This window comes from Battus philenor, unplaced genomic scaffold (assembly GCF_028537555.1).
Source record: "Battus philenor isolate CCGP_79_NKW_IND1 unplaced genomic scaffold, ilBatPhil1.0.hap1 SCAF_11, whole genome shotgun sequence".
Lineage (NCBI taxonomy): Eukaryota > Metazoa > Arthropoda > Insecta > Lepidoptera > Papilionidae > Battus > Battus philenor.
The window spans coordinates 383184-399501 of NW_027181673.1; the positions used below are offsets into that span (position 1 = coordinate 383184).

General features: G+C 34.9%; 1 protein-coding gene across 2 annotated transcripts; it reads right to left on the reverse strand.

Annotated features, from left to right (window-relative positions):
• Positions 1–240: 240 nt before the first annotated feature.
• LOC137930505 (uncharacterized) lies at positions 241–15646 on the reverse strand. 2 transcript variants are annotated; one of them, XM_068773777.1, is made up of 7 exons: positions 15317–15646; positions 4824–4938; positions 3851–4033; positions 3197–3211; positions 2567–2650; positions 1754–1907; positions 241–590 (listed from the first exon to the last, which is right to left on the reverse strand). In XM_068773777.1, the coding sequence occupies exons 2-7, from the start codon at positions 4908–4910 to the stop codon at positions 490–492; spliced, it is 624 nt and encodes a 207-aa protein (XP_068629878.1). In that variant the 5' UTR covers positions 4911–4938; positions 15317–15646; the 3' UTR covers positions 241–489. The 2 variants fall into 2 exon arrangements, with proteins under 2 accessions (XP_068629878.1, XP_068629887.1); XM_068773786.1 differs by lacking the exons at positions 2567–2650; positions 3197–3211 and having other exon boundaries at positions 15317–15642.
• Positions 15647–16318: the final 672 nt, after the last annotated feature.

Consider the following 16318-nt stretch of genomic DNA (forward strand, 5'->3'; position numbering starts at 1 on the left):
TCATAATACCGCAGTAGGAAGTAAAGTGTATAATGGTGGGTTTCACAGGTTGCATAGACTGCACAATTTTCATAGACCGTATGGATTGCGTTATTTGCACAGTTTGCACAGTCTGCACAAGTTGCACAATTTGCACAGACTTTACAGACTGCACAGTTCGCACAGCTTATACAGGCTGCACAGACTGTAGGATTCACATAGACTACACGGACTGCGTAAGTTGCACAGACTGCACAATTTGCACAAACTCTACAGACTGCACAATTCGCACAGCTTATACTGGCTGCACAGATTGCACAATTCGCATAGACTCTACAGATTGCGTAAGTTGCACAGTTCGCACAGTCTGCACAGGTTGCACAATTTGCACAAACTTTACAGACTGCACAATTCGCACAGCTTATACAGTCTGCCTAGGCTGCAGTGACTGCGCAAGTTGCACAGTTCGTATAGACTGTGGTGGTTAGACTGCATAGGGTGTACATGCATCTAGTAAGGTAGCTTCTCGAGGTCATTGATATCAATGTCGCGGACGCTGCGGAGCACCATGTAGTAGCTGTTGACGCACAGGATGCAGTAAGCCACGATACCTGAAACCATAGATGGCGTTTACGTATTGGCTCACTCGCAGCACATTTACTCCACAAGTGGGCACTCTGAATGTGCGAGAGTCACACACACACGCGAGCCTCAAGCAAAAGATCCGCTGCAAGACGTAGAGCTCCCCCAAAGATATCTATGGAGGGGTATACTCGCAAAGGCATTATGGTACACAGATGTCGCCGCTGCCGATCCTCTGGAAACTTGATAGTGAGCAGTGGTAATCCAATATAACTAACGCGAAAATTGTGAATTGTATAAGATTGCGTCTGGGGAATCGAACCCGCGACCTACGATCGCAAGTCTCAGTTCTCTACCACTGGACTATGAATAAAACAATTTGGAATATGAAAGCATGAAAGAAAACTAGTGCGTGTATTGTGCGGACGAGGCTCAAGATGCGATCGCAAGGTTCATCGATGTGGCAAACACGGCAACCGCCGCACAGACACTGGCGCACAACCTGAGGATGCCAATATGGAGTAGGGATGTGGAAGTGGTCGCACGAACCGTAATGTTTAAAACTGGACATTGTTAGTAAGTTGCTGATTTATATCAAGACACCTTTTTTTACTTCAACACTATAACATGCAAAAACGTGAGGAAAAAAATGGAAATAATAAACATGAATGTAAAACATAGGCACAGACGCTAATATCTGTCTGTGGAACATCAATCATAATAATAATACAAAAAGGGAACGAAAAAACGAGAGATGACAAAAAATGATGGAATAAAAACTGAACGAATGGGAAAAGTGAAAATTGAATAAACGAAATAACAAATGTACGTAAGAATGAAAGTACGAAAGAAAGGAACAATAAAAGTATGATAGAGTAACAGGATAAAAGAATAACTCGTAGAAAATTAAATTTAGCATTTACCCAATAAAACAATAATATATATAGCATATCGTTATGAATCCTAGTTCAAAGCGCGCTAAGTTATTCCACCAACTTCTGCTTTTTTATTTCGGAAGAGTATACAGAAGTATACGCAAAATCTCTACCCCTTGGGAGAATGGACATCATTATGGAGGATTTATACTCACTTAAACTTCTGTCTTCAATACTTTGAACATCTCGAGGCATATCTTAAGAATCACACCGCTAAGCAATGGACCTTTGAATTTTTGAACGTAAAGTTCGCTCACCAAAGAACACCACTCCCTCGAGGAATGACAGGAACATGTCGGAACCGGAGGCGCGAGGCTTGGAGGCCACCGAAGACACAACCACGTAGGCGAGCGCGGCCAGCCACAGAGCGCACATCACGCACACCCACACGCGCAGGCCCGGAGCGAAGCGCTGCAAACAGCACGGTGGATCGAAACCATGGCAGGACGGACAGAGGACCTTTGCCTTTTTCACTTTTTTAATGCCAATCGATAGACCTAGTAAAGCTTAATCTAAGTTGCTCTATATAAGTTTTCCATAAACCTGGTAGTTTGAGCAAAAAAAATTGTTTATGTTTTTTTTTTCGTATGAAGCCGAACCAAAAGAAGTCAATTACATCTAAGTCATAATCGATCCACCTTTGAAACCTTATCTTCGATATATCCTAGGCACTATACTACACGATAGCACTGTAAACGTTTGCCCATAGCTGCCTGTTGAGGAGATAATTTAATCGTAAAAATATAAAAAAATCTATTTTTAATCATAGATTTTTAAATTTTTTAAAGTGATTGTCAATCAAATATAACACATTATAATAGGTCAACATACACAGTACCATTATTAATGATTTTGTACAAGTAATTACAAATAAAAATACTTGTCATTATACCGATCTTGTAAATGTACTCGTATATATGTAATGGAAAATGCGGCAGAAGATTTTCGACTTGTTTAGAGAGAACCATTACAATTTGTTTTACCATTCGAGGTGTATATTTTGTGATTTTAGGATCAGACGTTAACAGAAGGTTACGTAAAATATCCTCATTTGTCGCTGACCCACTTACTTTTCCATAATAATTCTCTCTATACTTCCGAAATTCTTTAATGCGAGCTTCTGCGGCGTCTTTCGGCTTCTTCCGACGGTTATCCTGTAGGTACGACAACAAAATATTTGATTATATCAAACCGATGAATGAATATTTAATGTACACTGCAAGGCATATATAATTTAATATATAACTTTGCAGTGTCTCTACAAAACGGAGAGAACATATATATATATTCACACATTCGCACGACGCGATTGCTTGATGAAGTGAAATCTTTCTTGTAACTCATTTATAATAATAAGATAAAAGAAAATCTAAGATTAAAAAAAGCTTTTTTTTTTAATTTTTCGATTTGATTATCTTCCCAATAGGCGACTATAGACAAACGTTTACAGTGCATTCGTGTAGTATAGTGCCCAGGAAATATCGAAGATAAGGTTTCAAAGGTGGATCGATTATGACTTAGCTGTAATTTACTTGTTTTGGTTCGGCTCCGTATACAAAAAAACATAAACATTTGTTCTGCCTAAATTACCAGGTTTTCGAAAAAATATTATAGAACAACTTCGATTAAAGTTTACTAGGTCTATCGATTGACATTAAAAAATAGTGAAAAAACCAAAGCAAGTCCTATGTCCGCTCTACCAATTTCACGATCCACTGTGCAACGGTATAAATCACTTAACCTTTTAAGTGCCATGAGGACCGCCGGCTACCTCACGATACCCAACAATAGGTACCGTGAGGGCCGCCGGCTACCTCACAATTTTTCATCTGTACATCTAAGGAATATTATTTTTTTCCGACCCTCCGGTAATTATTAGCTTCATTAGGCACCTAGCAACTGGATCACGGTATGGTATACGATTTGCAGCATGTTTTAGAAGCGGTTACCATGGGTGCCAATGAGACCGCGGGCGGCCTCACTTTTTATATAAAATTGACATTAGAATATGTATATAGAAACCTTTCTTTGTATTGAATTCACAATTTATTCATATTTCAAAGCTGGCTTTGAAAACCTATCGTGTTTTCTGTGTTACAAAAACGTGACCCGCCGGCGACCTCATGGCACATCGAGTACTCTGTTGCCTTTAAGTGCCATGAAGGCCGCGGGCGGTCTCAGTACATAATGATATACATAATATTTTATATTCATTCATAGAATGTAAAGATCCCAAATTTTCACATAAGGAAAGCCTACAGTTGATATTTCCATTTGGCACCTGGGGAAGTCATGGTCAAAACAGCTTGGCAGTTAGAAGGTTAATGAGTCCTAAAGTCCCGCAAGCGACGTACCTTATGAACGGCGATCATGAGGAGGGTAGCGAGGAGCACGTGCACGGAGCTGATGACGGCCACCGTCAGCGCCACGGCCGCCAGCCGGCCGTACACCTTGTCGGGGTCTATGTCCGTTCCCGCCAGGTCCTTGGCATTGGCCGCAGCCACCGAGCACACTGACACGTTCACCACCGATGTCAACTGGAAGAATAATGTCAGGTAGAGTAAGGACAAGTAAAACTGAGGAAAATTGGAGAAAATGAGAGACCTTCAGTGGAGGTCCATGTCTTGCTAACATGTTTATGGACTGCAACTAAGAAAATAAATAGTATAGAAACTAGAAGATCGCAATAATGTAATGTCTTAAGTATTGTAAGTAACGTTTATTCAAAAATAGCGAAAGTATACAACAAGGGGGTGGCCAAGCTTCTTGATAAAAAGAAAAAATTTATCGCGAGCCACAATTTAATACGCATTTAAAACACGCAAACGAAAATTTTCATTACAAAAAATAAATTTATTTAAATTATATGACAAAAGTACAAAATATATGCATTTCAGTTAGATGCACACGTATATGACAGCACACCTAATAATAATTAACACGCCGTTTAGTTAATAATGATCGGTATTAGGATTTCGATAATTTTATGGTGGAATAATAATGATTATTCACAACAGTAATTTGTTTCGATTTCCCAGGAGCTGACATAGAATCAGCTAATCACGTCGCGAGAAATATTGTATAGCGCTCTCTTTCGCCCGATTTAAATATAGAACGCTCTGGCGTGGGATTCCCCTGTTCGATGCGCCGGATCAACAATCGTATGCAATATAATGCATTCGTTATGATATAAGAAAATAATCGAAGCAATTAATATATAGTGAAATATGGAGCGTGTTATCTTTTCTCGGTAAGAAGTGAAAATCATTTGAAGCATCACAGCGTCAAATGCTTGCATTTAAACTAATTTTAGAACACCAATCTTACCAGGTGCAAATAAGCGATGACCTTGGTGCCCGACTCGAGGCCCATGCACCAGCAGAAGGTGGTGATGTGAGGCACACCCATCTTCATTTGTTCAACTTCTTTTTTTCCGGTATTACTAGAAAGAGAAATTTATACAATTATTAGATTATATAGGCCGTTGCTATAAAATTAAATAATCGTATATACATGTGAATGGTTATTGTTGTGAACAAGACAACAAAGACAAAAATATATTACGTTACGTATAAGTACAATCTGCAGGTACTGATAGTATACAATAATATTAATATGTAGTATAGGGTAATAGAGTGTTCTACACAGTGACAGTTAATAACCTATACATTTATTCCTTTAAATCCTTTACACCGATCATCCTGTATAAATATAAAAATATCTGCGTATTAACCCTTCGTTTGCCGCAACATGGCGCTTGTCAGTGTCGAGAACAAATTTATTCAAATGATAATAGAAATATTTTTGTTTATGATCCTGTGGTCTGCAGTACATATAGTGCAAGCGATTTTATACTGTATTTTGAAGGGGATTCGATACAATGTAGCCTACTTCATTTCGGGCAGATATGACCCACACCCACACGTGAAGTTAGGACAGATATGACTATAGGCAGTTGACAGGTTAATTATAATCTTAATTCAACAACAATTGTCATAGAGTCCGATTACATTAAATTTTGGTTAGCATATATAGAAAACAATAATAAACATACATAATTAGTTTATTTTTTAGTTATTGTTTATTTATTTAAAATTGCAGGGCGGCTAATGATTTAAACGCAATATAAAACTAAATGATACATTATAATATACATAATGAAAAGTTAAAAATTGTGTCGCCACGTAATAATTATTTACAACTTATAGGTTAATGTGTTTGTGCGAAGTTTTTGTGTTAAAACACAAGTTCATGAGAGGTTGCACAAAATTTGCTCCAGCTTCATCTTGGTTAACATAAATGGCTGGTCATAAATCGGAAAATTCATATAAATAAATAATTCGTTTTTTTTTTTTTTTTAATAAACTTATCTAAATGACCACCATTTCGATTTTTGCACTTATACAAGGAAGCGGAAATTTTTACAAAATCGACGGCAATGGCAGCATGATCCGACACCTCTTCTTTTTTTTTTTTAGTTTATAGAAGCTACATTACATAAACGTCACATCGAAAAGGGGAATACCACAGAAATATAATTGTTTATATACATCGGGCGAAAGAGAGCGCCCTACAATACTTCTCTACTTAAAATTGGCAGACGATTTTTATTAGTCGAACATTGTTTTCGTAGTTTTAAATTGGCATAAATATGGGATGAGCTCCAAGACCTTCCGGCCTTAGGAAGAATCCCACAGGTTGAAATACCGTATTTGGTTTATGGATGTACGCACGACTAATAACAAATAGAAGTCTACTGGATATAGATTTCGTCTCCAAAGTGACTATGGGATAACACCGCGTATAAAAATCAATTTCACCGGAAACATTTCTTTGAACACCGCCAGGGATTCGTTGGACGTGTGACAAAGTGGCTTCATCTTACTGAAACCATGTGTTACGATTGCAGCTAGCAAATTTCGGTGGCATCAGTGCCAAGAACAGGTCCGTCACGTTTGCTTGGTGTGAGATTTAAATATCAACTATTATTGACCTCATATCTTTCCTCATATCTTCATATCTTTCATTATCTTTTACACATACTTATATATATATATATATATATATATATATATATATATATATATATATATATTAGGGGGACCGGAAAGTAATGTCGTTTCTCTCGACATATTTTACAGAAAAAGCGATTGACTTGTTACCGCCCAGGCTTTGAAAAATTGTATACTATATGTCACAAGGTTGTTGATAACGAAGCTTGTTAAAAATGTAGTGTATATATATATATATATATATATATGTGTGTGTGTGTGTGTGTGTGTATGTAGATACTACACTTTGAACAAGCTTATATATGTATACATACATCGTCCATTCTTATTTTAGAGGTCACAGACACAATGCAAATTTTAATTGTAAATTTAGGTGTGTTTATAAAACGATCTACTAACATGTACTTACACAAGCTCAGGTGTCATCGCGTGCGCACCTTGCACTGGACTGAGCCGGCATTATACAATGTTATGGGACGGGCAGGTGGCTAAATAAAACGAATTACTTTTTGTGCTCCAACGAGTCTCGTCAACAAGCCCCAAGGCAAAAACTGAAGCGGTTTTATCGACATTATTTACAACTAATCATACGAAGCTTATTCCAGTAATCGTTTTAATAATACCTAGTCTAGCCATAAATTCTGTTACAAAGAAAATATCCGATAATTTAAAAAAAATATATACTTTTATATGTGATTATGTTGATATATTACGTACTAAATTAGTTATTCAAAGTATCCACCCGTAGTTTTAAAGTACGCTTTTAAACGATCGGGCCATGCGTCGATGGACCACAATTTACAGCCCAAAGGGTTTAAGTCCGGACTAGCCGAAGGCCAATCAACGGCTTTTATGAAGTCTTGAACATTTTGCTCAGGCCAAATTTGAGTAGTGCGCGCCTTATGACCTGGGACTGAATCCTGTTGGAATGTCCACACTTCGTTTTTGAGTAAAGTGTTGTTGAGAGGTTTAACTACCTCTTCTAACACGGTGTCTTGATACACTCCTTTTTCGCAAAATGGAGTATATATAACCCCTTGGTAGGGGACACCTCACCAAACCATGCCGTAACTGAACTGGCTGAACTTTGGCCACTACCTCGAAAGCTTCTTTAGAGCTGGGTGCATACAATTTATAATTTTATTTGTTGTAGTGCTCCTCGATTGTTATTTTTTTTTCATCGGTTAAGATAATTTTTCAGTGTTTTCGTCCGCGTATCAAACTAACAGCTGTTTTGATCTTTCATCTCCTTTTAGAACCTGATTTAAGGTATGTCCTATGTATCTCCAGTAAGCCCCTAGATCTAAGTTTTGTTTGATAACCAAGTGACCTCGGTGGGATTCTCGTTTCTCTGGAAAGGATTCTCTGCTTCCTTATGGGATTTTGAAGAATTCTGACCTTGACTGCATTAACGGCCTGGTTTGTCCGAATAGACCGCGGTCAGCCGGATCTCTCACGGTCATCAACAGACATGGTTTCAGTGAACCTTTGGACGGTACGATACACAAACATTCGGCTAATCCCTGGCTTTTTCAATGTATCGAAAATGTCGGCTGGCTCCTTACCTACTCTGTACAGTGCAATTACTGCAATCATATTCTCTTTAGTACTCCACTCCACTATCAAAACAAATAATTTCTAAACAAAAAACAAACAATAATTGCGATAAAGAAGTCAATTTTTTATCGTAGAAGCTAATGTTCGAAATTCAAATAAATGTTTTTTTTTAAATATATGTACACAGCCAGTAACAGAATTTATACCTAGACTAGTTAGTAGACAAATGTTTTTTGTTTCCAATACAGAACAGTTCATTTTAAAAATAAATGACAATAGTTGTCTTATAACAACGGCAGGTGCAAGTAAAAGATAAACTTCAATTATTCAACATTGTTTATTCAACTGTTAACAAAACTCATATCGATCGACAATTTATTATTCACTCTACTCTGCTTCGCAAGGTGTTGCAGTTGTGGAGAAGAAACATGAAGAAACTACACAGCAACACATCTTTTAATAAAGTTTAACAATACAGATTTATACATATACACTATCAGATATAGCCTAAATGAAATCAATAATTATCATGCGACGTCATTGCCAATGACTCTCGTCATTTTAAATAATAAGCTGTTTCCGTCAATTTATTTTTAATATTCGTTTTGAATTTTATTAACGGTAGTACAATAATGTTTAGCGGCATTTAATTAAAAAATCTGATTCCGTTTATTACAAATGATTTAGAGATTCTTTGCAGTCGAAACTTTGGTACAGACAGTTTTTCACGCTGCCTTGTCCACACTATGGAGGTGCTCAATTTTTTTATTTATTATAATTATAGTAAATGTACAAAATATTATTAATATAGTAAACTAGTAGATTTCGGACTTCTAGAATTAGCGGCACAGTATCAACCGATAGGCTCGAATCGTGTGCTGCCGAACGCTAAACAAATAAATACATTTAAAAAACTTTTAAGTAAAACGGTTTTTTGATACCCATATTGTGATGGTTGTGGAAAAATATGTACCTAGTCCGCCTTATTGGAACAGCGTCCATCTTGAATTTTAAATTTTAACATAATCATCGTGTTTTACTAGTGTAGCCTTTTCATTTGATACGTATATTGAGTATATGTATACGTATATTCATCTTATATTTATAATGTTATTGATTTTATTATATTGTATTGTCATCTAAATTAAATGTGTGTATCAAATTTCAGATCAATCTAACAACGGGAAGGTGCTTAAATTTCAATTTCTGATTTTGATCCAAATAAATTCCGTACGGGTCGAACTAAATAAAACCGTTTAAAAATAGCAACAGCGATGTTATTTCGTCAGGAACATTTTGGTAAACGTGAATTCCCACAGCTGGACATCCAAATTGAAATATTGTGTTTTTAATCGAATCATAAATTAGATCCGTAGACGAACGAAAGTAACCGAACACAGTGGATTTGCAAAGTTGCAGTGGGTAGGCCACAGGTGGGCATAAGAGATGGCCGCTAATGCAAGGTCCTGGAGTAGACGCGGCCCGGCAAGCGGAGCGTGTGTCGTCCACACACAAAGTGGACAGATATTGTTAAGGTCATCGGAAGACGCCTACACCGGCTGCTAAACCGGCCTTTGTGAAGTCTACGAGATAGTCCCATGCCAAACAGGAAACATTCTACTGATAAAATTATGGCAGAGTAAGTTCCAGTCAATTATCAACTAAATATTTAATTAAAATAAACAGATTTGAATGTTCATTATAACAAACTCGTACGATTTCTAACTAAAATCGTATATTTTTTCAAATAACAATATAATACAAATAGTTGTAAAACGAATCCATATCGCTTCTAGTGCGACGCAAGCCTTATAGTTATATATATCTTCACACAGCTGCTATACATTTGTATTCCAACTTGTTAGCGTCGTCGATGTTAGACAAAAACAATGCAGTATACCTGCATGGCCTTATCTCGCGTCGCGACAATGAACATTTCAAGGGCACACCTTTGACGTAAAACTGCGTATGCGCATCATAAAACTTTATTAATAAAAGATAATTGCCAAAAATAAATTTCAGATATAAACCGAACAGTAATTTAGCGTAGAATCCTGAAAAGCATTACTATAAAATTAGTAATTGTAGAGGAATCTGCAAGAGTGAAGAAATCTGAAGACACCAAAACTGGTGATCGGGTAGTATGAAGACTGCGGTGATAGTGACAATGAAGTAATCAAAAGACAGAAGAAACCGAGGACAGCACAGAAGCCAGAACACACATGAGAGACACCAAAGTCGATGACAATTGAGGAGTGAAAGAATGTGAAGATACCCAAATTGGTGACATAGAAGGAATTAGAAGACGCCAAGATTGGTGAAAATCCCTATAAAGCATGGGCCTCCGCCAGAGATCGCCGTGATAATCGGTCGATTGAACCTTGATTATGCTGTCAGTCCACCTAACAGGGGGAAGGGGGAGGGGGCAAAAATGAATATAGCGAGAAATATGAAAAAGGATAGGAGACGATACATGAACGTTATATAAGTGCAAACAGTGAGAATGATGAATAATGTTAAGCATGGATGCACAGACCGCGGCCTTCGGGCCGCAAGCAGCCCGCCGTATTCGACATACTGGTGGCCCGCCGACAGCAAAAATAATACTCTTGTACGTTCGAAAAATATTGAATTCTAATTCAGAATGAAAACAAAAAAAATTAATTACCTATACTTCTGGCGACCGGCCCGCCATCAGTTCATGATTTGCCCGAGTGGCCCCTAGTCGTATTAAGTCTGTGCAACCATGATATTAAGGATGAGAGAAAAGAGAAAAGAATAAATTGCGATAGATGAGAGATAAAGAATGCTAATATAAACAAATTATAACAAAAACGTTTGAAAAAGTCCCTATCATAGAATAATATAAGAGTGTACAATACCCGGCAATAAATAATGAAGCCGAAATTAGCGTATTGTCTCTTTCCAAAGGTCAATGTGCAATATTTATCGCTGGGTATTATACGAGAGGCCCCACAAACGGGACTATAAATGGCGGAGGTATATCCACAATAAATAGTTAATCACTAAATCGAATCCAAGTTCGGGAAGCCCCGAGACATCTCGTCCAAAATACCGCATAGTTTGAAGACGAAGGCCTTTGACCAATGTGTGTTGCCGGTCACTCAGAGAGCAATGGAGAGGGATATGTTTGTAGCTTCGCTTCTGGACCTGGGATCTGGTCACCGATGTAGCTCTAAGAATTGCTCGTCGACGGCCGATAATAACCCTAGCTGAAGCTTAGTTATATTTTTTGATCACTTATAATTCGTCTGACAATAAGTAGCAACAAAGTCAAATTCACCTTGCCTACACATTTTATTTAATCAATTTGTCGAAGGCAAGCATGTGTGTTTAAAGATAAAAGCCTTCTATAAACGTCTAAACTTTGACAATATTATATTTGAATGCATAGCATATGTAGTCGATATTGATATTAGACCATTTGGAAATTCCATATATCAATGTAGAGCTAAATAAAACAGAGCATATAGTTTTCCGTGAGGCGTCGACTGTTGAGCGCCTAAGATTTTTTTTTACCTCAGAGACCAATTTCCTTTTTAATTTCCCTTACGTATACATGAGTGACTGACATTATGCCTAAAATAAAAAAACATCCACGTCACCGAGTTTCAACTGGCCTATAAATATACAAAAATGAACGTGCGAGATACTCTGATATGGATATCGGTAAACGGTACATAGCTAACTAACTACCCCGCTTCACTCGGACACGAGTAGCTGAAACTAAACATGTTAACTTTTATCGAGCTTATTCGAGAGTAAGTATAATTCATAATAAATTAAAACACGTGAACGCTTGGCTAATATTGCACAAGAGGCAAAACATTTTTCAATATCTTTTTTCCTCAAGTTAAAAATGCAACATGTTTTTTTTTTATTTATTCTCTTCATAAGGAAACAAATTCTAACCAGACAACATTCCTGGTCCCGTTGGCTTGAAAGTTTTACTTACATATTAAAACAGTAATGTTCTCATATCACTACACACCATACCAGGCACCTAATATTTATTTAATATAGAGGTCTAATGTATATTTTATCTTTTATAGGCGAAGCATTTGACCTCTGTCTCGCCTGATGTTAAGCTATGACGAGGTCTATGAGGCTACATGCTTGCTTAGAAGGTACCCATTCACTCTTGTCTTGAAGACTTATCATATAAAAAAAACTATATTATAAAAAAAATATAAAAGTATTATCAAAACGCTTAGTACTAGTGGAAGGAAGGTGGGGATGGGGAAATATTATTAGTTCTTTATAGGGGCAACACTTGAAGCCTTCATACAATCGCCCAATTGCTAACACGTGAGTCCCGACCTACGCCACACTTTAAACGAAAAGAAAAAAATTGTTTTGTTGACAGATGACGTATTTTAAATAATTATACCACAACAGGACAACATCGAGAAACGTCGCCACAAGCCAAACATACGCCGCGCGACTGTAGGAGTTTTTCGTGATATTAGGCCCACAGTTGGAGAAATACTTATTCATTTTACCACATTTATGTTCAACAATCGTTATGTTACAATGTATAGGTACTAACTAACTTTGTTAATACAAGCATTCCATAATAGAGTTCCGTATGTAACAGCCATGTGGTTTACTTTACACAACGATATTTAATTTAATTTAGTATAGTGAAATCTTTTTACGCCTAAAGTTTACAATTAAATATTCTTCAAAGTCACCTTCATAACTTAAGTTTATTCCTAACAAGTGACCCAAAACTAATGTCTTAATGTGAACGCGACTTAATTTCTACAAATGGCGCCATACGTCACTGCACTTTGACATTTATGATGTAGATGCATAGAGAATAAGTTTTTAAACAAGCATTGAAAATTTTGACATTAGTTTTGAACCGCCTTAAAAATACCATAATTGTTTATGATTATTATTACATTATGTTTTGTGAATAACAGTGAAATATTTTAAACTATAGAAGACGGAACATATTTTATTGTAGTTAGCGTAGACTTTAAAATAATTTCTTTACCTGATATCTCAGTTACTATCTGCATTTTAGATAAGATATCTTGAGAAAACATGGCCTAAATAAAAGCCTCTTGGCCTTCAATGTGGTTTGAATCAACTTGATCTATCTCTGTGATAAAATAGTTCATTTAAACAAGTGTTATTTACCTGAAACCTTTTAGGCTTTAATAGTTGGCCCATTTTGTGTTACTTTAAAATAATTTTTAAATGTAATTTGAATATATAGCTTGGCAGGAATGCCTTGAGATGTGAACTAAAGATCAGTTTGTTTCGAGTCATATTAACAAAAGCCTACACTTAGAGCACTAGCCTGGTCAATGATATGGTCATGTTGTCACAGCATCATAACTTGTAACTTATGTAAAGAAAAATGTATGTTTCTATAAGGTTTGCATAGATAAAAACCCTGTCATAATTAAGAACAAAATAAAAGGAATATTTTGTTTTGAAAATATTCATATAATATATTTTTTAAAGAAAGGAAAGGAAATTAAGTAATACATCTTAATATGTAAAATGTTCAACTGAACTTGGCATAAATACATTATATTAATTAATTCATTAATTTTGATTTTTATTTTACCTTTTTTTAACCCTTAAATAATTTAAATTAAACAACTGCTTGGGGCCCTCGGCAAAATTAAATATTAGGTAATGGGAAATTAAATAGATATACAGGATGATTGGATACAGCTTTAAACTTAAATTTAAATAACTTATAATTAAAATAACTTAATTAAATTTAATTACTTAAATTTCAGCAAAAAAGTTTCAAACATTTAAACTGAAATATGTTACATCAATTTATTTTCTTATCAGAATATAATTTAACTTCCAGTAACTTCTGGTAATTTAAATTTTGTAGGAACAGATAGTATAGTTTTACTTATTAAAATTAACAATTATTATTAATTTTAATAAGTAGTAATTAGAATATATAAAATGCTTTTTCTGACTACATTATCATTATATTCTCTATTATTTCTGAAACCATTGATTTTTGTACAGGGTGTACTATACATCAATTGACAGTAAAAAGGTCTTCATTCATCATAGTTTATATTCAAGGAGTCTTCGTAGATGATTAATTCAATTACTAACAATTGTAAAAACCTATGAAATTGTTACTAAATTTATTAACATATGGTTGAGATCATTATGAACAAAAGATTGAGTACCATACCATTGATTTGCAAACTAGTTCATTAACTTGTTATAAAAGACAAGCCTTAATATATTTGTCCCAACTCTAAAAGGAGACTTGTACACTAACAATATAAATATTATAAACTTAACAGACTTTTAGCTTCGTCTGACTAAAATACAATGGTTTTGACCAGACAGAGCTAAAAACAAAGCACCTTTAACTTATTGATTGAATACATTATACATTCTTGCTTACTTAGATTATCATACAGATAATAGTTGAACATATTTTTTCGAAAATAAAATGTGTTAGACTTAATAATCCTTTCAGCTGTAAAAAGTCCATAGCTGGGCATCTCCAATAGAACCAGTATGAAGCCGCTTGCATGCAGCATCATCCAATGATCTGAGCAACCTGTTAGTCTGACCTTGTGACTGGACACATGCTTTACTTTCCAGTCTGTAGTCTTCGCCCCAAAACCTTGAGGCTCTAGTGCGGCTAATCTGTACTGTGTGCAATATGGCCTGACCGCTTTAACTTGCCAATTCACAGGGCTATATTAGTTGTTTTTGTTCATCAACAGATCTCTTTACATCTCTCATAATAATGTAATATAAAGCAATCCCAAATTGTTTTATGAATAATAAAAAAAATTGTGTATCATTTTAACATATTAAATGTAAATGAAAAATATTTGTGCAGTATTTACTGTATATATTATTTATGACATCTTATAAATGTACATTTGTTTTCCCATAGAGATATATATAAAAACGCTTTTTCAATGTAAAAAAGTATTTTAAATTAAAAACAAAACAATTGTCGATAAACACAGAATCAAAAACGCAATGAGAATATTCAAGAAAATTCGCCTCAGCTACATTTTTTAAAATCATAAAATATTTTTCCTCTATAGTGCGCATTTAAATCAGAAGAAACTACATCTATAAATAACTAATCTGATGGTAGCTATTTTTTTTTAAATAAAGTTTCAGAACGAATGTAATTATTTTTAAAATATCTGGACAAAGATGTTTATTTTCTTAATTACGTAAAAAGCATTTATACACAGATAAACGTACCTCTATTTATTTTTGGGCGATGCCACGTTCCTTTCGATGCAATATTTGAAGAACGACGCGCACAAATAATATTATGGTATCAAGAATTCCTCTCGAATGGGCCTCCGGGAGTGGATCGATCGAGCTAATAGAAAGAGAGGAGTATAAACATAGCTCTTTAGAAAAGGACAAAACGCTTTAAAGCGAAAAATCTATAAATAAACTACGTCGTCCTTTGACGTAAAGGATCAATACATCAGGTTCCGTTTCACGGTTACATTTCACGCAGTAACCATTTGTTAAAAAACATCTTTTAATTCTAAGCGCACTTCTGGTAAAATTTATGTAAAATTGACTTTGTTATAAAAACTAATTCACGTTTTGGTATAACACTATTTTTTTTTCTTATATTTATATTATTTATTTTTTTGTTTTTTTTCCTTACATGATTTCTTCTTCGATCTTGTTTCAAGGACTTCGCAATTTTCATTTTTTAACTCTAACTCGATACATAAATCAAAATGGATTTTAACACAATTTAAAAAAAACACAGTTTAAACTTAATATGTATTATTGATGTTTTGTTCAGGGATAAATAAAAAAATAAGGTGCATCTTTTATACGAAAATAAAATAAAACTACATCACATAATCATCAAATAAATCTAAAGTCTTTGGTATATGAGACCAAAACTTACTACCACTTACAGGATTCATTTTCTATATTTTACAAAATAAGTCGTATGCGATCCAATAAATACATAATAGTATTTATATACTGTACAAACTTTAATATAGTTAAAAAGATAATTATGACAAGATATGATTAATGAAATATATAAAATTATTTTTTGACTTTAATTGATTTACAAAACATTTTTTGGTAGTATAACAGATTAAAAACAATCAAAGTAATTTATTAGAACGCTTCCTATTTATCAAATGTTATATTATTATGTACAATTTTTAATTTATGTATTATTTATTCACAAATTACTATGGGCATTTCATAATATTGTAGATA